This window comes from Gossypium hirsutum, chromosome D03, assembly GCF_007990345.1.
Source record: "Gossypium hirsutum isolate 1008001.06 chromosome D03, Gossypium_hirsutum_v2.1, whole genome shotgun sequence".
NCBI lineage: Eukaryota > Viridiplantae > Streptophyta > Magnoliopsida > Malvales > Malvaceae > Gossypium > Gossypium hirsutum.
In genome coordinates, this window is record NC_053439.1 from 50,624,851 (window position 1) to 50,647,532 (window position 22,682).

The 22,682-nt window shown below is 35.1% G+C and overlaps 3 protein-coding genes across 4 annotated transcripts; 1 reads left to right on the forward strand and 2 right to left on the reverse strand.

The window, feature by feature from the left end:
• Window positions 1-3,335: 3,335 nt before the first annotated feature.
• Window positions 3,336-17,428, reverse strand: LOC107927108 (biogenesis of lysosome-related organelles complex 1 subunit 1). 2 transcript variants are annotated; one of them, XM_016858085.2, is made up of 4 exons: window positions 17,155-17,391; window positions 16,862-17,067; window positions 16,679-16,781; window positions 3,336-3,669 (listed from the first exon to the last, which is right to left on the reverse strand). In XM_016858085.2, the coding sequence occupies exons 1-3, from the start codon at window positions 17,309-17,311 to the stop codon at window positions 16,692-16,694; spliced, it is 453 nt and encodes a 150-aa protein (XP_016713574.1). In that variant the 5' UTR covers window positions 17,312-17,391; the 3' UTR covers window positions 3,336-3,669; window positions 16,679-16,691. The 2 variants fall into 2 exon arrangements, with proteins under 2 accessions (XP_016713574.1, XP_016713573.1); XM_016858084.2 differs by lacking the exon at window positions 3,336-3,669 and adding an exon at window positions 15,468-15,745 and having other exon boundaries at window positions 17,155-17,428.
• LOC107927107 (protein TIC110, chloroplastic) lies at window positions 7,780-15,238 on the forward strand. Its single transcript, XM_016858083.2, has 15 exons — window positions 7,780-9,582; window positions 9,700-9,759; window positions 9,850-9,973; window positions 10,056-10,124; window positions 10,229-10,327; window positions 10,516-10,582; window positions 10,731-10,795; window positions 10,875-10,969; window positions 11,165-11,292; window positions 11,539-11,639; window positions 12,709-12,925; window positions 13,054-13,208; window positions 13,537-13,662; window positions 13,772-14,743; window positions 14,854-15,238. Exons 1-15 carry the CDS (start codon window positions 9,086-9,088, stop codon window positions 15,094-15,096), a joined length of 3,018 nt encoding a protein of 1,005 aa, XP_016713572.2. The 5' UTR covers window positions 7,780-9,085; the 3' UTR covers window positions 15,097-15,238.
• Window positions 17,429-19,229: 1,801 nt separating the features above from the next.
• Window positions 19,230-21,200, reverse strand: LOC107927057 (peroxidase 4-like). Its single transcript, NM_001327269.2, has 4 exons — window positions 20,895-21,200; window positions 20,242-20,433; window positions 19,985-20,153; window positions 19,230-19,875 (listed from the first exon to the last, which is right to left on the reverse strand). The coding sequence occupies exons 1-4, from the start codon at window positions 21,102-21,104 to the stop codon at window positions 19,484-19,486; spliced, it is 963 nt and encodes a 320-aa protein (NP_001314198.1). The 5' UTR covers window positions 21,105-21,200; the 3' UTR covers window positions 19,230-19,483.
• Window positions 21,201-22,682: the final 1,482 nt, after the last annotated feature.

The window sequence follows — 22,682 nt, forward strand, 5'->3', positions numbered from 1 at the left end:
TATTGGTGTCGAATAGCAATTCAGAGCCCCCACCCCTGAATACCTATTACAACTGCTGAGGGAATAGGGGTGTAATAGCAAAACTATAGAATCAGTAAATGGTGAACCAAGCTGTGAAATAGGGGTGTAATTACTGTAGCGCGGAATAGGCAAGGAATGGAATACCCATTCCCTCCAACCAAACGTGTTGTTAGGGTGGGCAGCGCACACCCTTTCTGGGTAACCCTGGGTATTGCCCATCCTTTTTAAATAGGCTTACTGGGTTCATTCATGTATTGTATATAATTATACATGTTATTCAATCTTTAAACCAACTCATATAAATTATCTAAAATAGCTAATTTTTATTCTTAACATATTATTTATTTATTAATTTAATTTAATTTAATTATTTCTCTCAATTAAATTATTTTCTCAATTCAATTCTAATTCCATTAAAATCATGATAACGGTACAATACTAGAATCTATGAGTAGATAAATTTAATTTTCTCATTCTGTAAAACTGTGATGACTAATTAATTTAATTTTCACTTTGAACTTCAATTATTTAGTTATAAACAATCAAATAATAATCCAAATAAATTAAATTAATTTCCAAGTCATCTATTGTTCCTCGTGAGAAAATGCATTCCCTGTGAATAGTAATACATGCAATCTATTTCTCTGTTCTTTGTTTTCATTTATTCAATATATCAGTTCTAAATGTAGTTCATAAATGGTTATGTTGAGTTAGCGGAGAGACTGATTGGACATATATTTCGGGCTCAAAAAATTTGTAAATAAGTTCTAACTATTCATTTATTAATTACAACATTATTGACTCATAGAGTCAATCCACTAAAAGTACCATTACTGAATCCTCTCTTATTATATGTCATTATGAAAACAACATATAATTTTTATTATCTAATGACATTATCATTAGTGTGTTATTCTTATAGGATATCATTTATCTCTTTGGGTTAAATTCGTTTACCCAATGTGATCCCATTTTATCTCATGATAACCATCACATCTTTCTTTATGAAGAAGTCTATTACTAACACAGTAATAAAATCATTCATCCTAAACAAATGACTGGTGGCCACGATGTTTTCATCAACCATGTAATGCCAGTGAGGTAATATATGTTACCCTTAATTGGGCTATGAATCCTACTTTTATAAGTGAAGTTATGTCATACAAAAGTCATATACCCAACATACCAGTTTTCGACTCTATTACCAATTGAATTCAGGTTTTTAATATATCAAAGTATACAAGTTACATACATACAGACATTTACTCAGGATTGAGGTAACGCCACAAGTGAATAAATCCATAAAATGGTCTGGGATAAATTCATATTAGGTCTTGTCTACTGTATTGTCAGTCTAGACAATTATACTTATGTCTCTATCTTTCTGAAAGTCATTCGCTTTGATACCTAAGGCAATGTATCTCTCCAGTTGGACTTGATAGAAAATATAATAGTTCATTCAATCAATTTGCTCAATTTTTATTATTCAAACTATGAACTATTTAAATTATCTACTAATATAAGTGACCTTCTTACATCATTATTCGACCAAATGATGCGACTTGATATTAGTTAAACGTTAGATAATCAGTGAACTAATATTAGCTTATACATTTTGCTTTTCAAGGAAAAATCGTTGAGATACTAATATACAAAAGATAACAATCCAAAGAATGGAATTTTATTAACTAATCTGACCAAAAGGTTATAAGCATTAATGATGAAACAACTACACTAAGGTCATAAGATCCCAACAAGATGATGTAATTCTGTTTGCTAAAACAAATAGGTGTACTATTGAGGCCATTAACAAAACCCTTCTTTTATTTATGGAAGAACCTAGACAATACATTAATTTAGCCAAGTCGAGAATTGTCTTCTCCTGTAATTGTGCCTCCGATATTAGAGATCGTATATGTAACTCTCTTAGAATAAGGGAAACTCTAGATTTAGGAAAATATTTGGGCTTCCCCATTCATTCTAAAAGAGTGATCTACGAGGATTATGAATTCAACATTGATAAAGTTAGAAGCAAATTGAAAGCATGGAAAGCTAAAGTTCTCTCTCCTACATGTCGGCTTATCCTCATTCAGTTTACGATGGTTGTCATTTTAATTTATTTTCTGCAATGTTAATTACTTTTGTTTAGTGTTTTCAATTAAATTGATCTCATTAATAGAAATTTCCTTTGGTGTAGAAGTGAGTTGGCTATGAAACTCCACTTGGTTAATTGGGAAACTGTAACTCACCCCAAGACAAAGGTAGATTGGGTATCTGACGTGCTAAGCAGAAAAATTAAGCCTTCCTAGTAAAATTGAGTTGGAGAATACTCCAAGAAAAAGAAAGTCTCTAGGATAAAACTCTTACATCTAAACATTTACAAGACCCAAGGAACCTACAAGAAGTTAACACTTTGTGTTATGGAGTTCACTTTGAAAGATCAACCCGATCCTTGCTTCAAATATCAAATGGGTAGTTCAGGATGGAAAAACAATTAATTTTTGGTATGATAATTGGTTAGGATTGGGATCGGTGAGGGAATTAATCCAAGGTCCACTTCATCTAGAGAAAGAAATTGGATGTTCAATCAAGTTATAAATAAATGGGATGTATTTAGGCCTTAATGTATTTCCTTTTATCCCAAGGGAGTTAGTTGACATTTTTCTGAGTACTCTCGTACTTGACTCCTCCTTTAAAGGTGATATTGTATGCCAAGGACCAACGAGTAATTGTAACACCCCTCACCCATCCGGATTACTGGTATGAATGAGATATGCCATTAGACCACTTTCATGCTAAAATCTCGAAATTATTTAAAAATTGAATAAGAAAACATTTTTATAAAATCATAGAAAATAGATCAAATCAGTTTTAGAGTTTTGAAATCTTATTAAAATGATTTTGAATCAAATTTTAAGTGTTTAGAACCAAATTCGATTTTGAAGGGATTGTTTTTGACAAAATAGTGTTATAGCACCTACAGGGATACCTAGGCCTTAGGTACTGAACCCAAGTCCTTGTACTATTTAATTTAACATTCTATTGGTTGGGCATGCGGTACCCTTATTAAGTACCAAACTTTAAGCACCTTGATGAAAGTTTAGCCCCATTTTTGGGCTAAGAACCAATACCTATACCATGGGTACTGAACCCAAGGTGTAGGGGACCAAAATTTTGAGTTATAAACACTTAAAAATCAATCCAAAACACCTCACACTAAGAGGACCCATGATACATGCTTCAAAAAACAACCATGTACAAGTAGAATTTACATAAAATTTACTCAATTCAAGCCATTATCCAACAAATAATTATGAACAATAATAGAAAAATAAGGCTATCATAAAATCATTCAAAGTAAGTTAATTGGCCAACTACTTAGAGCTTACAACAATTAGGCTATTTGCATGCATGCAAATGAGGTTTTCATGCATTCATGAAGTATAACAAAATAATTAAGCCTTTTACAACTACATCACAACCAATGCTTCACGTACCAAATGGTATATTAAATAAGCATATTTACACATGCAAATGCCTAGGTACATGCCAAAATAAACAAATATGTCAATTTCATACTCTTGTTGTCTTGATGATAGTGTGATGTTCCAAAAGGAAATGTTGGCTTCAAGGATATGAAAGTGTAACCTATGCACAAAAACAACAACGTGTAAGCATATAATGCTTAGTAAGTTCAAATGGAATTCATTATACTTATCTTGTTTGGAGTTGAGCATACTAGGTTGTTAGAGCTGGTGCCCTAAGTGTAGTATTTTCGTCTAAGTATACTTGTAATTTTTCAAATAAATTAGTTACTAAAATTATTCATGAATTACATTAATAATTTGCATATTATCCTCACATAGTTTTTGTAAGCAAAGAAAAATGGAAGCAAATGTTGCTCACTGGTTGTCTAATGTTCAACTAATACTAAGCGATATTATGTGGTTAGATCGTAATACAAAAAGACAGCTTGTATTAGTAGACTAATATGTTTGCTATCCAGTCCAATTCAGGAGATGCTTTGTCTTAGGCATTAGAGTGGATGACTCCCATAAGATAGAGACAGAGATGTGACTGACTAGATTGATAATACATTGGACAGGACCCAAGCAAAATAGATCTTGAATTCGTTTATGAATTTATTCACTTGTGACGTTCATAGTGTTACGTACCTAAATCCTAAGTGGGTGGAAGACTATGTATGTGTGACTCATACACTTTGATGTAAGTAAAAGTCTGAGTTCGAATATATAGGGAACCGAAAGCTGGTGCGTTGGGTGTACGACTTCTAGAGTACATAGCATCATTCATAATAGTGGAATTCATAGCCCGAGACATGGGAAAATGATATCCTCTCATTGGCATTACATGGTTGATGAAAAGTAAACGTGGCCACGGATTGTTCATCTTTGTGATGAATGACTTGATCACTATTTGATAGTGAATGACTTTTCATGAAGAAAGATGTAATGGTTACCATGAGATAAAATAGGATCATATTGGGAGAGCGGATATTATCCCAAAGAGATCAATGATATCTTATGAGGGTAACACACTTATGACAAGGTCATTGGACAAGCACTGAGTAGATGTTTTCGTAATGGTATGTCGTTAGGGAGAGCTCAGTCATGATACTATAGTGGAATGACTTCGTGACTACATGAGTTTACAATTAATAGGCGAAAAATTGAAAACTTAATTATAAATCATTTGAGCTCTAATTACATATGTCCAATCGGTCCCTCCGCTAGCTCGTTGAAACCAAAAATGAATTCCGTGTTTGAATCAAAATGAACAAAATGAATAGAAATAGAGAAATGGAAAACATTCAGAAATGATTATGGTTTTCTCTAAAATAGAGAAATGGAATCATTTGGAAATAAATGTGGTTTTCTCAAAATGGAAATAGAAATGCAAATGAGAAATTATTCATTTGCAAATGTACATAGATTACTCAGAAATGATTAGAAGAATGAGTTTATGTTTTTGAGCTATTTTAGAGCCCTAAAAAGAAAATAAGCCATTCAGACATAGTAAACATGTTGAGTAGTGAAATATATACATATTTTCTCGAAATTTTACTAGGAGTAAAATTGTCATAATTTTACCAAGGGCAAAATTGGGATGAGAAATTTATTTAATATAAATATATTGAAGTTTATTTTGGGAAATAGAAAAACAAAATCGGGTTGGATCAAATTACAAAGTATTGGGCCAAAAACTTTGGGAAGTACTTGTAATTGGACCCGATGTGAGAGAGGACCAAAAATCCCTCATGGATATGAAGGGGGCGACAACACTAGTAGGAATACTAGATGATGTTGTTCACCCTACTCCTACTCTAAGTAGGAAGTTGTTTTTGTATTTGAAATAAACCACTACAACTCAACAAAGGTTCTACTTTCTTTTCCTATAAATAGATGGCGTCGGTAGAGCTATTAACACAACTTTGAGAAATTGTTACTTTGCCAAAAAATAGAGAAAATTTATTCTCAGCTATTAAATATATTTTTCCAAAATAACAATTCTACTAGTTTCTATTTAAGAAATTTTTTTTCGTTTTCAACCCAATAAGAAAAGAAAACATTTTTTAGTTTTGTGTTTTAATTCAATTGGTTCGAGCCAACACTTGAAACAGTTTGTGGTATGAGAATAGCGGAGAAGATCATTTGGTTGAAAGTAAAAAAAAATCAAGGAATTGTTCATCCGAAAACACAGGTACAATTTTGGTCTAAAGTTTATTGCTATAGATATCACAAACCGGATCGATTTTCAAAATTTTAATTTTCCGCGGTGCAAGAAAACCGTTTTCAAACCAAATTTTTTCCAACACAAGCACCCCAATAATATATAACAAAAACCTTATCAATATATAAGCATACATGAGAAATACAAGGCAAGATAAGCATAGAAGCACCTATACATATTTATTAGCATAACTTTATTTCACAAGTGACATGTAACTCATCTATTTCTTCATCTAAACACATTACAAGTACCTCTCATGGATATGCATATACATGTAAAGAAAATAACTTTGCATTAAAACTTATTACATAACATTTCATATTCATTTTCAACAATCGACTTTATATCCGTATAAGCTTTTTGCCTAACGCAACCTTGGTAAAAACAAAATCAGACACACAAGTGAACTACACCACACCAAGAAGCTTGGAAGAGCATAAACTACACTACATTACACCAAAGCACATAATTGCAATGCCCCAAGGTAACATATACATATACATCCCTCCACCATACTAAGTAGTCTCAAAAGAAACAATGTACATCTGATGATCCGCAGTAAGTGCTAAACCATCGAATGACACAATATAGCTCCAACTCTATAATAAACCCGTACAAAAATGTGCATATAACCCTAATTGGCATGCTAACTATATTTTAGTCTTTGTACCAAGTTTACATGGACATTTGCATATCATGTGCATATACTAGTCAATTCTCTTTTTGTCTTCATACTATAACATCATATTTATCAATTACATAACTCTTTAATTTCCTTATACTCATGTATCAATACATAAAGAAGTTCATTAGCCATTCTCATGGTTACATGTCAAACCAATCATAGCAATGCATACATGTACATTCTTAGCCCATTTTTCTATATCATCAATAAAATAAACATTCCTTTTAATCATGTAACTATGATATATTACTTCATTGCCTAACGTGTCATCTATATGAATATTTTTCATGTTTCACAACTGACAACAAATTTAACATTCAAATACATACAAACACACAAAATTAACAAGGATGGGTAGTAAGTTCCTTGAGAACTTACCTTCCAAAAAAAAAAATGGAGGATGGTTCTTCCAAGACCCTTACTCCATCACTTTCTCCTTTCATTTGCTAGAACCACTTCTAGCAACCTCTTTCTCTTCAAATAACGTACAAAACCACATTTTTACAAAAATGTCAAAATACAAGGATAGCATTAAATAGTCATATGAATGGCTCAACAGCCATTTTCTAGTATTTAAACATGTAATGAGATGATAAAATGCTAAGAAACTAAGAATCCTTACCAAAAGCTCTTTCTTCTCTCTTTAGCTCAACCTTCTCATACTAGAGCTTAAACTCTAGATGTGTGGGTGATGAGATTGGTAATGAATCTTGGTTCTAATATGGGGTGTTCTTACAAGAAAACTAAGGAAAATGGTGAAATATTGCAAAAGAAACGAGTAGAAAATGAGAAAGATTGAAGAAGAAAGCTTTTCTTGTTTCTCTAATAAGGCCGGTTGGTATGGTTGAGTTTGGGGGTTCTTTTCCCCCTTTTAATGTTTTATTATGTTTAAAAATACAAGGGTGAGTCACATAGTCAAAGGGTAAAAGAAACATGTAATCAAAATTAACTTTAATAGTCAAAGGGTAAAAGAAAAATGTAATCAAAATTAACTTTAAAGGCTAAATCTATTCATTTTTCAATTCTAAAATCATCTCATCACCACACATCATTACAAACATTAAAATTTAGTAATATTTAGGTCCTAGATGACCAAAATACCTTTGGGGCGAAAATTATCATTTTGCCTCTTATCTCGTATTTTACTTGATTAAGCCCGAAACTTTGAAAATGACTTATTATAATTTCTAATGACCTCCTAATAGTTCAAAAATAATTAGATCTATTAAAAATGAATTTTCTCGTCTAATATATGGATACAATTATCGTAATAATCTCGTAGAGTATATCAGAAGAATTTTAGGGTGTCATAATAATGGTTGTTTCACACTTGCAAGTGCATACTCCCTAGCCGTAGATAAAAGTGCATTTGTCCTGAGCCTGAACACACAACTGGGGAATTATATTTGGAAATCAAGATTACCTCCTAAACTAAAGATCTTCCTTTGGAAATGCGAGTTCAAAGCCATTCTCACAAAATCTTTCTTTTGGCATAGAAACTTTCAGTTGGAGGATGTGGGCTTGCTATGTTCTAATTCTCAAGAAAATGTACAACATCTTCTCAGGGATCAGCAAACCACAAGTAGCTTTTGGTGTTCCATTCACATTGCTTCCTAGATCCCCCCATTTCAGGAATCAAATGGGAGAATTAGCTCACTGCAAACCTTTCATCGAAAATAAGGGCAACCAAACTTAAAATCCCTTGGAGTGTCCTATTTGCTTTCACCTTATCAGAGGTATGGCTTACTCACAATGCTTTAATCTTTGGTCATGCCTACCCTAAAGAGCATTTCCTTGATAGGGAGATCTCTGCGGTTGGAGAGTTCTTTGCCCTCTCTCCTATAGTGAGTAGGAGAGATCTACCATCCTTTGTTTTAGTTACTTGGAAACCACCTCTACCAGACTGGTATAAGCTTAACATCGATGGATCTGCTACAGGTAAGCCAATAATAGTGAGGGTTGGACTCTCATTAGGGATCACATCAGTAGTTGAGCAATTGGAGCTTATCAACATATATCAAGAGCTACTAGTGTTGAGGCAGAACTCTAAGCCTTGAGAGATAGCTTTTTAATGGCTAGAGATTTGAAATCACCAAGCTTGAAATAGAAATGGATGCTGCTATCATTATTCAGTTTATTTCTGCCGATAAAGTCTCTAACATTATATTATCTCCTTTGATTGATAAGTGTAAAATACTCATCTATTGTATGACTAAATCATTCAAGCATGTTTTTCGAGAAAAAAAAAACACTGATGCGTTATCCCGACTTAGAAGTAACTTTCAACTTTCTTCATCACCAAATGATGTAAGACTCCACCTAGCTATATAAACCGTCTGTTAGTGTGTGATGCAGGGATGTATTTTATATCAAACAGTACCTTAATTTTGTTTTGATGCTATCTAATTCCCTTATGGAAAATCAACCCACTATTATGTCATAGTAAATATACAAAGACTGCTAATAGACGCTACAGAACGGGAATTGAAATTTTGTCGTGTTTTATATCTTAAAAACTCTTATCTTTCTCGTCTCCCTATCCCATCCTCACTCGGCCTGCTTCATCGTTCTTCTCCTCCATTTTTTCGTTAAACCCTATACCCTAAAGCCGCCGAGTCGCCCCACCCCATGAATCCCTCTCTTCTCCTTTCTCCCCCTTCCTCTCACCCTCGCCCTCTTCTCTTATTCCCTTTCACCCCTAATTCCCTCCCCAGGCCCTCTCGACGTCGTTTCAGGGTCTCTTTCCCCCGCAGCTCCCTCTCTACCCATGACCAACCCGCTTCCTCATCGGAAACGGAAGCCCCCAACATTTTCGGAGGCCCCAAGGAGCTGACTGGCATCCAACCCTTGGTTCAGAATTTGTCGCCGCCCGTTAGACTAGCCACTTCTGCTGTCATCCTTGCTGGTGCTTTAGCTGCTGGGTATGGCCTCGGCCTTCGTTTCGGTGGCAATCGGAATGCCGCCTTTGGTGGAGCGGCCGTCCTCGGGGCTGCTGGCGGAGCGGCCGTCTATGCGGTGAACGCCGCTGTTCCGGAAGTTGCGGCTGTTACTTTGCATAATTATGTAGCTGCCTTTGATAGCCCCGATGCTATCAAGAGAGAAGATATTGAGAATATTGCGCAAAAGTACGTGTTTTAAATCTTACCCAATTATTATTGTGATTAAGTTGAAAAGACTCTGGCTTTTGTTTTCACTAATTTCATTGGGAGCTAAATTCTTTTGCAATGTTTAAAATAATTCAGATACGGAGTGAGCAAGCAGGATGAGGCATTTAACATGGAGCTTTGTGATTTGTACTGTCGGTATGTTTGATACTAGTTAAATCAGTTCTCTTCTTATTTGGAAAAAAGGATTTAGGTGCAAGGTTTGGCTCTGAATCTTCGATGTTACAGGTTTGTATCTTCTGTGCTTTCCTCTGGAAGTGAAGATCTTAGAGGTGATGAAGTTGAAACCATAATCAGCTTCAAAAATGCATTAGGCATTGATGACCCTGATGCAGCTTCCATGCATATGGAGGTAATCTCGTGATGTTCACTCTATGTAGACGTTTTGTCTTTAATGGAAATTCCAAAATTGTTTATTTGATTCTGCTTGCTAGATTGGTAGGCGAATCTTTAGGCAAAGGCTTGAGACTGGAGATCGTGATGGTGATTTAGAGCAGCGGCGGGTCAGTCACCTGTGATTATGTACACCTGTTATTATGAATTAGGAACTTAGGAGGATGCAATCCATATGTGGATCTTGACCATTTTTACCTTCTTTCCAGTGCAGGCATTTCAGAGGCTGATTTATGTTTCAACTCTAGTTTTTGGGGATGCATCAACTTTTCTTTTGCCTTGGAAGCGTGTTTTTAAGGTCACTGATGCACAGGTACTTATGACTATTATTTTTATGAACTTTGCTCCTATTTTCTTATACTCTTCCAATCAATTATTTCAATCGCTTTACTTTTGGCATCATGAATGCAGCCCTGTCAGTTCAACTGTTGAAAATCTGATGATAAGTTCATACTTTTTTCAACCTGATAATAAGTCAGTATATACTATTTATGCCTCCAGGTTGAGATTGCTATCCGTGATAATGCCAAACAATTGTATGCTTCCAAGTTAACTTCAGTTGGAAGAGGTAATGTGTGGATGTTCCTTCCGCAGTGTATTTTAGATTGACCATTTTAGAATTTAAGGTGGTTGTATGATTAATGTTCTTGTGCAATATCTAAAACCTGCCAGATAATGCCTTTAATGTTAATTCAATTTTAAGTATTTACTTTCAGATGTTGGTGAGGAACTGCTTGTCTCCCTTAGAAAAGCTCAACTGAAATACAAACTTTCTGATGAGGTATAATTTCTTCACAATTTTTGGCATTGGTGTTATTGGTATATGATTGTTCTTAATATAGTAGTTTTCCGATTTGTAGCTTGCCAAGGATCTGTTGATGGAGCACAAAAGAAAGCTAGTTGAGGAAAATATTTCTGTGGCACTCAACATACTGAAGTCTAGGGCGAGAACTGTGTATGATTATGAATGCCTAGACTCTAACGCAGTTTATTTCTTCAGTCAGAAAATTTTCCTTAGTGATGATGCTTAAATGTGTTTGTATATTTTTATATTTGCTTATGATTATGAATGTTCTGTCCTTACCATAAAATATTAATTTTTTTTTTCTTTGATACCATTTGCTCAACTAATCAAGTAAGGTTTTCTCAGTGGGGGAGTCAAGCAAGCTGTCGAAGAGCTTGACAAGATATTGTCATTCAATGATTTGCTTATCTCTTTGAGTAAACACCCAGATGCTGATCGTTTTGCCTGTGGGCTTGGTCCTGTCTCTCTAGTTGGTATGCTTCCTAGTCCTTTAATTAGATACATGGCTATTAGACCTTGTCAATTGTACTGCAGGTTTTTATATTTAAGCATATGAAGAAATTGGATGAACTGGGTGAAATTTTGTCTGGCTTTGTTTAAAATGGGTGACCAAACCTGTTTCTTACCAAGTTGTATTTATGCTTAATTTTTATGATAACCGAGGATTGACCATCCCTCATCCAAAACCATTAAACTATCATTATTTATGATTGGCACAGGTGGTGAGTATGATAGTGACAGAAAGATGGATGACTTGAAGCTTCTTTATAGGGCTTATGTATCTGATTCTTTATCTGGTGGCCGCATGGAAAAGGATAAGGTAATTGAATTCCTTCTTTCTATATTCTTGTTCAGTTGCCTCATGGTTGGTCTTAATAGCTTAGAGGTCCGGAGAACATCAACAAATTCCTTTATTATAGCAGTTGTTACCTTTTCTGAAGCATTATGTCTAATTTTTGTTTTAAACTATTCCTATCGGCAGAAACATTATCACTCCTGGAGAACAATTCTTATGGGATGCTACTAGTGTAATTTTGATTATCACTCCTGGAGAAAAATTCTTAATGGAAGAAAATTGAATGCTTATAACCTTGACTAAATGAAATGATCCATGTTATGTTATGGGAAATATTAAAAGAATATCTAGCTGGTTTTTCTTGGATAATGGTGTAAAGGAGGCTAGAAGTAAACCTGCAAAGTTATGTTATAAGTAGCTGGTGCTTCTGGCTGGTATTGTTCTTTATATGTATGTTCAAGTGTAAACTCTAGAAGCTTTTCTTTTTACTAAGTTGTGGAGCTGGGAAGGTTATTGTTGTTTTCTGTAACTTCTGAACTTCCTGATTATTACTAGTTTGGAAAAGATGAAGATCCTGATAAAGTTGAAAATATCCAGGGTGTTAGTCGGAAATATTTGCTTCTCATTTTTATAGCATATGCAAGCAAAGCACAATTAGGATTCACCTATAGAATTTTTTTTTGTCGTCCTGCTATTAATCTGGTTGCCTCCCTTTATTCTTCACTTCCCACCTCATGATAAAACCTAACAGCATCAAACTTAGGAGACTTCTCTTATTGCCCTGTATATAACTATTAATTTCATGGCTACTCAGCCTGGTGTCTCCATTTTTGTTGATTCAACTTTTAAATTGTGACTGCATGGAAACTATAGACTTATTAGTGGATAAACTAGCTGATAAGAGTCCCATTGTTTGCTCAACAGTATCAGGGAGTGTTTTCAACAGTCAAAACAACTGCTTACTGCATTCCTTTTTTCTCTGTTCTGTCTTGGTTTACTAGTAGGTTTTGATGCATTATCTTTGTATTTTGCAGCACCTTGTCCTTTTGTTTTCTAATGCTTGTTTCTTTTGTTGTCTGTGTCTGAACTTCAGCTTACTTCATTGAACCAATTGAGGAACATACTTGGCTTGGGCAATAAAGAAGCAGAAGCTATCTTACTTGATGTTACTTCGAAAGTATATCAGAAACGGCTTTCAGAGGCTTTTCAGGGTGGTGACCTTGAGATGGCAGATAGCAAGGCTGCCTTCCTCCAGAATCTTTGTGAAGAATTGCACTTTGATCCACAAAAGGCTAGTCAGATTCACGAAGGTATTAGAAGCAGGGTTGGGAAAAGGAAAAGGCTGAGACTTTTTGTCTTCCCTATTAGGATATTGTTTTTTCTGTTTTCAATGTTAAAATATTATTTGAAGTGTCTGATATGTCTATTTTGTTTCAAGAAATCTACCGGAAAAAGCTTCAACAATGTGTATCTGACGGTGAGCTGGATGAAAGTGATGTTGCTGCATTGCTGAAGGTGCGAGTCATGCTCTGCATTCCTCAGCAAACTGTTGATGCAGCTCACTCAGATATCTGTGGCAGTTTGTTTGAGAAGGTAAAATTGTGTCCCTTTAGCCTGGAGATTCATTATTCTAATACTATATCTACTCAAAATTCAGTCTGAACAGTTATTTTTTTGCTTTATGTTCTACACTTGAGAATAGAATAAGTAGATTCCCCGATTTAGTATTGCACTAGCACCTCATCAGCTGTACTGTACTTTAAAAGGGATATATAGTCCCGTAGGTTTGATGTCTTTATGATACTGTCATGTTGATATGGAAAAGCTGGGAAAAATGAAAAATCTCACATGGATTATTGGAACCAAAAGATGTGGTTAGTTGTGTCTTAATTCTTCTTTTAATTATAAATGATCACTTCAGGCTGTGAAGGATGCTATTTCTGCTGGTGTTGATGGCTATGATGCCGATGTAAAGAATGCTGTGAGGAAAGCTGCACATGGTTTGCGATTAACTAGAGAAGCAGCTATGTCGATTGCGAGCAAGGCTGTGAGTGCACACTACAGTTATTTTGTGCCAATGGTTATTCATTTTATTAAATTTGAGCTCTAGGTTTAACGTCTTTCTCCCTGCTTGAAATCATCATGCATGTGCTCAGGTCCGTAAGGTTTTCTTGAATTATGTGAAACGGTCTCGATCGGCGGATAATCGGACAGAATCCGCAAGAGAACTTAAAAAGTTGATTGCCTTTAACACCTTGGTTGTCACGGAATTGGTGGCAGACATCAAAGGGGAATCTTCTGATACTCCATCAGAAGAACCTGCTAAAGAGGAAGTAAAAGAAGTTGACGAGGATGATGAATGGGAATCCCTTCAGACACTTAGGAAAATAAAACCTAACAAGGAACTTAATGCAAAGTTGGGCAAGCCAGGCCAAACAGAGATAACACTCAAAGATGACCTCTCCGAAAGAGACCGTATGGACCTCTACAAAACGTACTTGTTATATTGTCTGACAGGTGAAGTCACCAGGATTCCTTTTGGTGCTCAAATAACCACGAAGAAGGATGATTCAGAGTATGTTCTACTGAACCAGCTTGGTGGGATCCTTGGTTTGACGAGTGAGGAGACAGTAGAAGTCCATCGGAGTTTGGCGGAGCAGGCTTTTAGGCAACAAGCTGAGGTGATTTTAGCTGATGGACAGTTGACCAAGGCTAGGATGGAGCAGCTCAATGAGCTGCAGAAGAATGTTGGCTTACCTGGACCATATGCACAGAAAATAATAAAGAGCATAACAACTACCAAAATGGCAGCTGCTATTGAAACAGCTATTGGTCAAGGGAGACTCAACATTAAGCAGATAAGGGAACTCAAGGAATCAGGTGTTGATTTAGACAACATGATCTCAGAGAGCTTACGGGAAAACCTCTTCAAGAAAACTGTAGATGAGATTTTCTCATCAGGCACTGGTGAGTTTGATGAAGAAGAAGTCTATGACAAAATCCCAGCAGATCTCAAGGTTAATCCTCAGAAGGCAAAAGGTGTTGTTCATGATCTCGCACGGACTAGATTGTCCAATTCACTTGTTCAAGCTGTGGCACTGCTACGGCAGAGAAATCGACAGGGAGCGGTAAGGAACATTCTAGCTTGGTTTCATGTAGTTCAATAGTGTTTGGTGTTAGCATACTTGTACTTGTAACAAGGTCAATTAATGCCTAAGATTCGTTGCTGGTTTTGTAGGTTTCCTCGCTTAATGACTTGCTAGCTTGTGACAAAGCTGTGCCTTCGGAGCCACTATCATGGGAGGTGCCGGAGGAGCTAGCTGATCTGTTTGGTGTATACGCCCAAAGTAATCCTGCTCCTGAGAAGTTGTCCCGCTTGCAGTATCTGCTTAACATAAGTGATTCAGTGGCGGCAGCTGCCAAAGAGATGGGACATGGAGCGGTATCAGTCGGAGCAGAGGAAGAAAAGTTTGTGTTTTGAATGTTTGCTTGAAATTGTGGTGTAGAGAGCCATTTGTTTAGGAAACTCAGTTTTGAAGGCTTTTCTTTTTTTATATGTTACTAAGTTGAAAAGGAGAAGATCGAGGTAGGATGGCGATAGTGATAAAGGTGTTTGATCTTAATTGCTGCTTTCTTCTTGCTCTATCCGTGTTTTCCTTACACTTGAGTTTGCCGGGATCTGAGCTAGGGTCAAAGCAGGGGAAGACCCTCGAGTATGGGCGTCAATCATGCATTTTTTTTGTAACTCATTCTACGACCATTGACCATATTGATCACACACGCACGCTCGTCCACCACCACTAAAAGAAGGGAAATTATTAGCAAAAACCATCAGTGAATGCAAATCAAATATGAGGTAAATCAATTATTACATCTATCAATTATTTTCTGCTATTGTGTTTTGTACATATATGCCTCCATAACTTTGCTAGCTTCTCAAAAGAAAGAGATGGACAGCTTAATAGTATGGAACAAATGAACAAGGAAATGAAATTGCAGAGGCACAACTTTGCCAGCTTCTCAAAGCAAAGAGATCAACATCCTAATAATAGCTTCTTGTTATCAAAAGAACAAGGAAATGAAATTGCAGAGACTTGTCAGAAGAAGCAGGGACCTCAATTGGTGCCTGCCTGCATGCAAATGAATAACACAGAGTAAACAGAGAAGCAATGACTATGAATTTTCACAAACCGCATATAGTAGGTGCGATATCCTTCATTTTCTTGTAGAAGATAATAAACAAGCAATTTTTTAGCTATAAATATAAACCAAGTGCTTAAAAGATATAATTTATTGAATTTAGAGAGTTATGAGGTTATTGATGTTATGAAGCAACTATTATTTCGCATAGAATTCATCCCAAGATATGCAACTATTAGGGCCGCACAAGCACCAAGAATGGTTAAAGAACAAATCTCGTTAGCTCTTTTCTAGTGTTAACTGGATAAAGAGCAAGTAGAAGATGAAGCACTTCCCTAGATAATCCACATAAGCCATAAACTAAGTAACTTTATATATAATATGTATATATGGTTGGGGTTACCATGAGAGTCTGTTACTCTACCAGTCTTTATTTAAAAGAAAATCATGAAGAAATTAACATGTTCCAAAGAAAGGAAAGAAAAGGGAACCTCTTCCTGTTTCAATAGTGGGAAAAGCTTCCTCAATGCCTGAGGTTCAAAAACATTCCCAAATAGGATATTGGCATCTAGAATAAAATAGAATTAACATTTTGGTTTTTTGCTATGCTATCACATAGACATATTAAGTGATGTTCATACGCTCAGAGCATAGGATGCTCCAAGAGAACCAGCATCAAAACATTAAACCCTATGATTCCAACTTCCAAGCTCAAGTGTTATGGTAAATGTAGTCTAAAGTTTGGCATGCCATTGAGTTCTACTCTTAGCAAATACAACTATTACTTTAGCAGGTTAATAAATTAAAATAATGAAGCCAGCAATCTCATTGGATTCCAAGGAACTTGCAGTAACAGTAGTGAGAAAGAGTACAATTGGATATGATTAGCAGTAATTTTAAAATAAATGGATGAAGAAAACTACCTGAATTCGTATGTCATTGTTGGTAGATGTCGCGGATTGCAGCGTTGATACTCTTACAATCAAAATCCATGCTCTTCATCCAGTTCTCAAAGTCTCCAATTTCCTAAAACCAACAATTCATCAAAAACCCAGTTGTAATTAATTTAAAAAAGAGTTAAGGATGAGATAGAAAGTGGGAAAAACCTTGACAGCGGTGTTAATGGCGTGAGAAGCGGCGAGCCATTGATCGGTCTGCTTCATGAAACGAGCAATTGTAGAAGCCAAAGCACGAATCTCCGCCTCGATTCGCTTCTCGTTTATAAACGACTCTTGCACACCTCCGTTCACCGCCTCCACCAACAAATCCGACACTCTCCCCGCTTTCTTAATCGCATCTTTCTTCGCTTTCTCTGTCCCGATCAATTCCTTTAAACTAATTAATTAATTACTTAATTAACACACACACACACACACAAAAAAAAAAAAACAGAACTGACCGGCCTGATCCCGGAGCTTGAGGGAGTTGTGGTGGTGATGGTGGTAGATTTGGATTAAAGAAGATTCAAGATCTCCTCCTGACCCGGCTGGGGATTTGTTTATCTCGGATGAGGATAACACGCGCCCACGCGTCTGTGGAAGCTGCGGTGAGTTCATCTCTGTCTCAGTTAGCTATGCCACCGAGTTTCGAGTTCGCTTTCCTTTCGGTTTTTTTGTGTTTGTGTTGTTAGTTAAGTCAACTGCTTTAACAGTAACACATTCGCCAAATCTTTGTCTCTACTTCTTTGGGCCCAGGCCTCGCATAAAAGTACCTAAGCCCACTTAAGAAAAAAAAAAACTTAATATAGACATATGATAAGTGCTTCTTTCCATTAAATATCCTTTCATAATATTATGTTGTTTAATAAGATAATTTTACATAAAATTATATTTTTATAAGAAAATTTTACGTACAAAAATTACTTCTTTATAATACAACTACTTGATCAATAATTATAATTTATTAGACTTTTTTATATACTGAAATATTATTATACCAACGTTATAAACTATTAACAATCCCCCTAGTTTAAAATGTAGGTAACTTATTTTATAGCCTTTCACACAAACACATATTATGCATACAAAATAGTATCTCTTGATTTGGACTATCAATTAACAGATGTATTTTCATAATTCTAATGAAGTTAGTGTTCGAAGATTAAATCGCAACTCCTAGTATTAGAATCTAAAATACACTACACATAATATTCGTTTATATTTTCGTCATAGGTTGTTCACTTTTAGCACTAATATAACCATATGCTTATCTTGTTCATAATAAACATTTACAAGAGAGACTCTACCTCTATTTGTTAAAGCGGCACCACTTCTTATGTTTATATAGGTAGAGTTCCTATAATGTCTCTATTGCTTTAGACATTTAAACAATAAACTGTGAAATTCATTAAGAATATTCAAACTCATTCTCTATATGCGATGGACCATATTAATTTTCATTAAACTTGTTTTTAGAATGAATTTTACTAGTGCATTACATACATAATGATAACTTGTTTTTACCCATTTAACTGTAAAGGTTACTAATTACCGGGGTGTTACAACCATAGGCTTTCCATTCAATTTCTTGTCTCATCCTCATTATCAAAAACAATTAGGAATTGTTTACCCCCATTCTGTTGATATTCACATCAAATACCCCACCCATCTTGAAGTTTTCTTTGAGAGTCATGGTCTCATAAAAGCATCGAGCGGTACCCACCACACACCTCTTCAACAACTTGACCATTTCTTCATTCACCTCCCCTGTGATCATCTTCATACTATTAATCTCCTTCCCAATCCTTTCAGAATCCCACCACTCCTTCGAGGATGACATTTCATTCCGATTAGATTCCACTGCCGAACAGAATCCATCACCTTATTGCGTTATTCCTCAACCTCGTTCAGACCACATCTCCAACACGATGCACCTTAGGCTTCACCTTCCTCCAATATGAGGTTCTTCCTTTAAACGGGCTAAGGACACAGAAACCCATATCTCCTACTACAACGACTTCTCTTATGAGGAATGAAAGTATCCACTACTTCCCATGGTATTTGAGCAATTGTAGCAGGCATCTCCAACGAATCCTATCTAGAAGATAGTCAACAAACAAAGTCTCGTATCTCCTCCTGTTTGTTTTCAAGCACTCCATGGACTTATCCAAAAAAAAATATAAATGTGTGATGTTATAATTAGATGGTTAGGCCCTACTAATGGAAGGTTTTATTTAGAGTAAAGCAAACATCTCAATCAATAGCTAAGCTACCATTAATATACTGATTGACTGGTTTATTTTTAACTAAACGAATTATCTAGTATGCGTATACCATGGGCTAATTTATTATAATGTATAAATATATAAAAAAAAATCAAAGCATTTAATGGAAAAGAAATGATCAAACCAGTGGCTGTCAGCCTCTGACCAGTGACCATCTCAAACTTAAAAAGCTAATGGTATCTATTTAAAGAAATATATAATATAGTAACAAAAAGAGCAATAATTTACAGGCAACCTGTGAATCACCATGCTTAAGAAGAAAGAAAAACGATTCATTAATATGCTTCAAAATACACAAACAACATTGTCCTTCTTGGAACTCGATCAAACATTAACATGCAAGCTGCTTATCGTTTAAGCATGCTTTATTTTTCTTCTTTAGTTAAAAACGATAAGTAATATTTTTTATTCGTAAACTGTTTTACCTCATACGACGATATAAACATAGAAGTAAATCCTGGGTAGTCCTCATTAATTATAAGGCCAAAGCAACGGAGGAGCTATATTAATTAGGCTTCCCGCAATTCTTCCTGATTTCACCATTTGATCCGGTGAGTGGCTTAATATCTCCCATCTTTATCATTGCAGCAATAAAGTCTGAATAGAATTTCTTCACGTTGCTGCTGTATGTTTTGACCAATGAATCGGTGGATCCGCCATTGAAGAGTTCTTGGTCTGAGTGGAGTAGACCCTTTTTGTTTAAGAGGTTTTCGAAGTATTTGGAGTCAAAAGAATTTGGGGTTGCCAGGTCTAGGGGTGCAAGGTTGTTGTCTCCTGATCCTCTGGTTCTTGGGCAGCTACTTCGCCTTGTCTTTGCAAATGAAGTATCGATGATTGTGTCGTTGTATATGCGATTTCTGAAAACCAAGCACCTCGCCTTCCCAATTGTGTGAGCTCCTGGCTCAGCAACATAAAGCAATTTGGCTTAGAAGAGATCTATAGATATAATAAAGTAGTACAGACTGAAGTGCAGGAAAGGAAAGAATGTTATATACTTGTATTATACCAGATAATGCAACCATGTCCTTGGTAGAAAGACCTTGCGCTTGGAATAAGCTGATGAGTTGGCTAAGATTGGCACTACCCAGTGGGAGGACACCACTATTTGCATCAGAAAAGCTGGCGGTCTTTGAATCCCTTCTTCCAAGCTTAACATCCCAGTCGGGCCCTCCAAGCTGCACCAATCAAACTCAATTTTCTATATTCATTTGTGACATACTAATATGCAGTATGTACGTTGGACTGTTCATTTCAAGTGCTTACAATAACAACGGAGTCCCGAGCTGCAATGGCTAAGATATCAGCACATGAGACTACACCAGGACACACTTTCTCCACCTTGGCCTTAATCTCATCAACAACTTCGAAACCTCTCAAGGACCCATTATTGGGAGTAGCAGTTTGCTCCCCGGTGAAAGAAGAAGTGTCGTCTAGGAGTACTGACCCATCACAACCCTGTCATAATTAAATATGATAAATACAGGACGTACTTAATTAATAACCATATATATAAGTATTTCATTAGTCATTCACTTGCCCCATATGCAATCCTTTCCCCTTTTGAGTGGTTAAGATTAATATGAGCCAAGGTGCAAAGGCATTTCATCATCATACATCAGTACTTATATTGGCTCCACAAATGGAATTTCTTTAAGTCCGCAGGGAAAAAAACACATGCATGCATGCATGGTTGGAAAGGTATTCTGGATTGAGTTTTATATTGATTACCCCAAATATATATACATGAAATTAAACATTTGACGGCGCTTTTCAACACGAAACTCCAATATATTATTAAATTGAAAGGAATGAAAAAAAAGTTACTCAAGTTCCGTTGACCAAGAACACTGAATGTGCTTATGTGACCATGTGTATATGTATAGTAAGAAGATGGAAAGAGAAAGAGTGGAAATTACGTTGACAAAACAGTCATGGAAGAACAAGCGGAGGAGAGAAGCACCCAAGCGCTGCTCTTTTGACACAGCTGTTTCAACTACTAACTCAACCGTAGACAACACCTTTGGACATGATTTAGAGTAGAAATTAGTGGAGAGCTGAGCATAACTACCGCTCCCCATCATCATCCAAACCCCTACAACAAACAAGACACCAAATGAAGAAGCCATACTCTCAACTCTGAATATGCTTATATATTGTTATACTTGACAAATTATAATAGAAGAAGATAAAAAAGTGCAGAGGTGTTTAGATGAATGGATGGTGGTACCATTAGCCATTAGGGATAATATATATAGGGATGTGGCACCATGACACCGGCAAGTCACTAAGGCATGTTAGTGAATAAGATTATTAATGAAAGTATATCTATAAAAATCAAATTAGTAATTAATCCAAGACAGCAATTCATCAACCGATTGAATTTTCAAACTCATTGGGGTCCATGATTCCTTAATGCCTTTTGAGTATTCTCTTATGTTGAAGACGACACTGCCATAGCTAGAGGCTTAGGGGACTGAATTTTGATTTAGTCAGTCACCTTTTAAAAAGTTGTCACCTCTGCTAAATCACTTGTTTGTTGGTTTTGTTTTTATCTATTGCACCAACAGGGTTGATGATGTTCAAAGTGCTGCCAAAGTTTATCGTCATCCAATAACAATATCTGTCATATGCTATGTTTTTATTAAAAACTTCACTTTTAGATAAAATAAGATAAAATAAAAATGATAGTTCATATACAGACAAATATATTTATATACAAAATTAAAAAAGCTAATTTAGTTTAAGGGCTATACCATGAATTAAACTTTCCATCTTTAAAAGTGGAATAAAAAAGAAAAGAGAAAGTAATCATGCTTAATCACCTCCTAATTTTCTCCTATTCTCAATCATATAAGAATGGTGAGTGAACTTCAATCATACTAGTTACGAATTTCTAATTAAGCTATGTTTATTCCACAAAAATTATTTATAAAAAATAACTCTTTATATTTTTTCGTGTTTATTTCATGGAAAATAATTTAACTAATGAAAAATGACTTACAGATCAATAGAAAATAAACCTCTTGATTTTTATACTTGGATCAAGCATAATATTATTAATAAATTTTAATTTTTAAAAATATTAATATCAAATATTATATTCTTATATTATTAAATATGCATATTTTATTATTTATATTTAATAATATAATAGCTTATTAATATAATTTCTTATTTTAATAAACTTCAATGTGTTATTATCCACTCGCATAAATGTCATACATAACTTCAAATTAAGTTTTAATTGTGTATTATTTATTATTAAGTTTATATAAAATATAATATTATAAAATGAAATCCAGTTACCAAAAGAAAATACTTTTATAATATTTCATAACAAATATAATGTTATATTATGTTTGTTTCACTAAGAACAACTTTTAAAACATGATTCCAGTAAAAATTTTCAAACAACGCAATATATTTTACACATAATTATCCAAACATAACAAAAATCAATACATGTTTTAGAAATAATTTTCCTTCCAAACACACCCTTAAATAATTTTTTATCAATCAAATCTCCAACAATATCAATTTAAACTTTTGTGGCTGCTTTCTCTTTATTGTTACCTTTTTACTATTACTAGTTTCACTTTTCAAAAGGAAAAAGACAAAGGAAATTTTACTTTTCTTGTGTTTCTACTTTCTATGCAATATCTTCAATTATGCAATAAAATGTTTCTACCCAAAGAACCAACAAT

Coding starts and splice junctions, on each gene's coding strand:
- LOC107927107 (XM_016858083.2), top strand. CDS start 9,086: ATGAATCCCTCTCTTCTCCTTTCTCCCCCTTCCTCTCACCCTCGCCCT. Junction 10,328..10,515: donor TTAAGGTCACTGATGCACAG/GTACTTATGACT, acceptor TTATGCCTCCAG/GTTGAGATTGCTATCCGTGA. Junction 10,583..10,730: donor GTTAACTTCAGTTGGAAGAG/GTAATGTGTGGA, acceptor ATTTACTTTCAG/ATGTTGGTGAGGAACTGCTT.
- LOC107927108 (XM_016858085.2), bottom strand. CDS start 17,311: ATGAACTCACCGCAGCTTCCACAGACGCGTGGGCGCGTGTTATCCTCA. Junction 17,068..17,154: donor CAAGCTCCGGGATCAGGCCG/GTCAGTTCTGTT, acceptor TGATCGGGACAG/AGAAAGCGAAGAAAGATGCG. Junction 16,782..16,861: donor CCATTAACACCGCTGTCAAG/GTTTTTCCCACT, acceptor TGTTGGTTTTAG/GAAATTGGAGACTTTGAGAA.
- LOC107927057 (NM_001327269.2), bottom strand. CDS start 21,104: ATGGCTTCTTCATTTGGTGTCTTGTTTGTTGTAGGGGTTTGGATGATG. Junction 20,434..20,894: donor TCCATGACTGTTTTGTCAAC/GTAATTTCCACT, acceptor TAATTATGACAG/GGTTGTGATGGGTCAGTACT. Junction 19,876..19,984: donor GGACATGGTTGCATTATCTG/GTATAATACAAG, acceptor TTGCTGAGCCAG/GAGCTCACACAATTGGGAAG.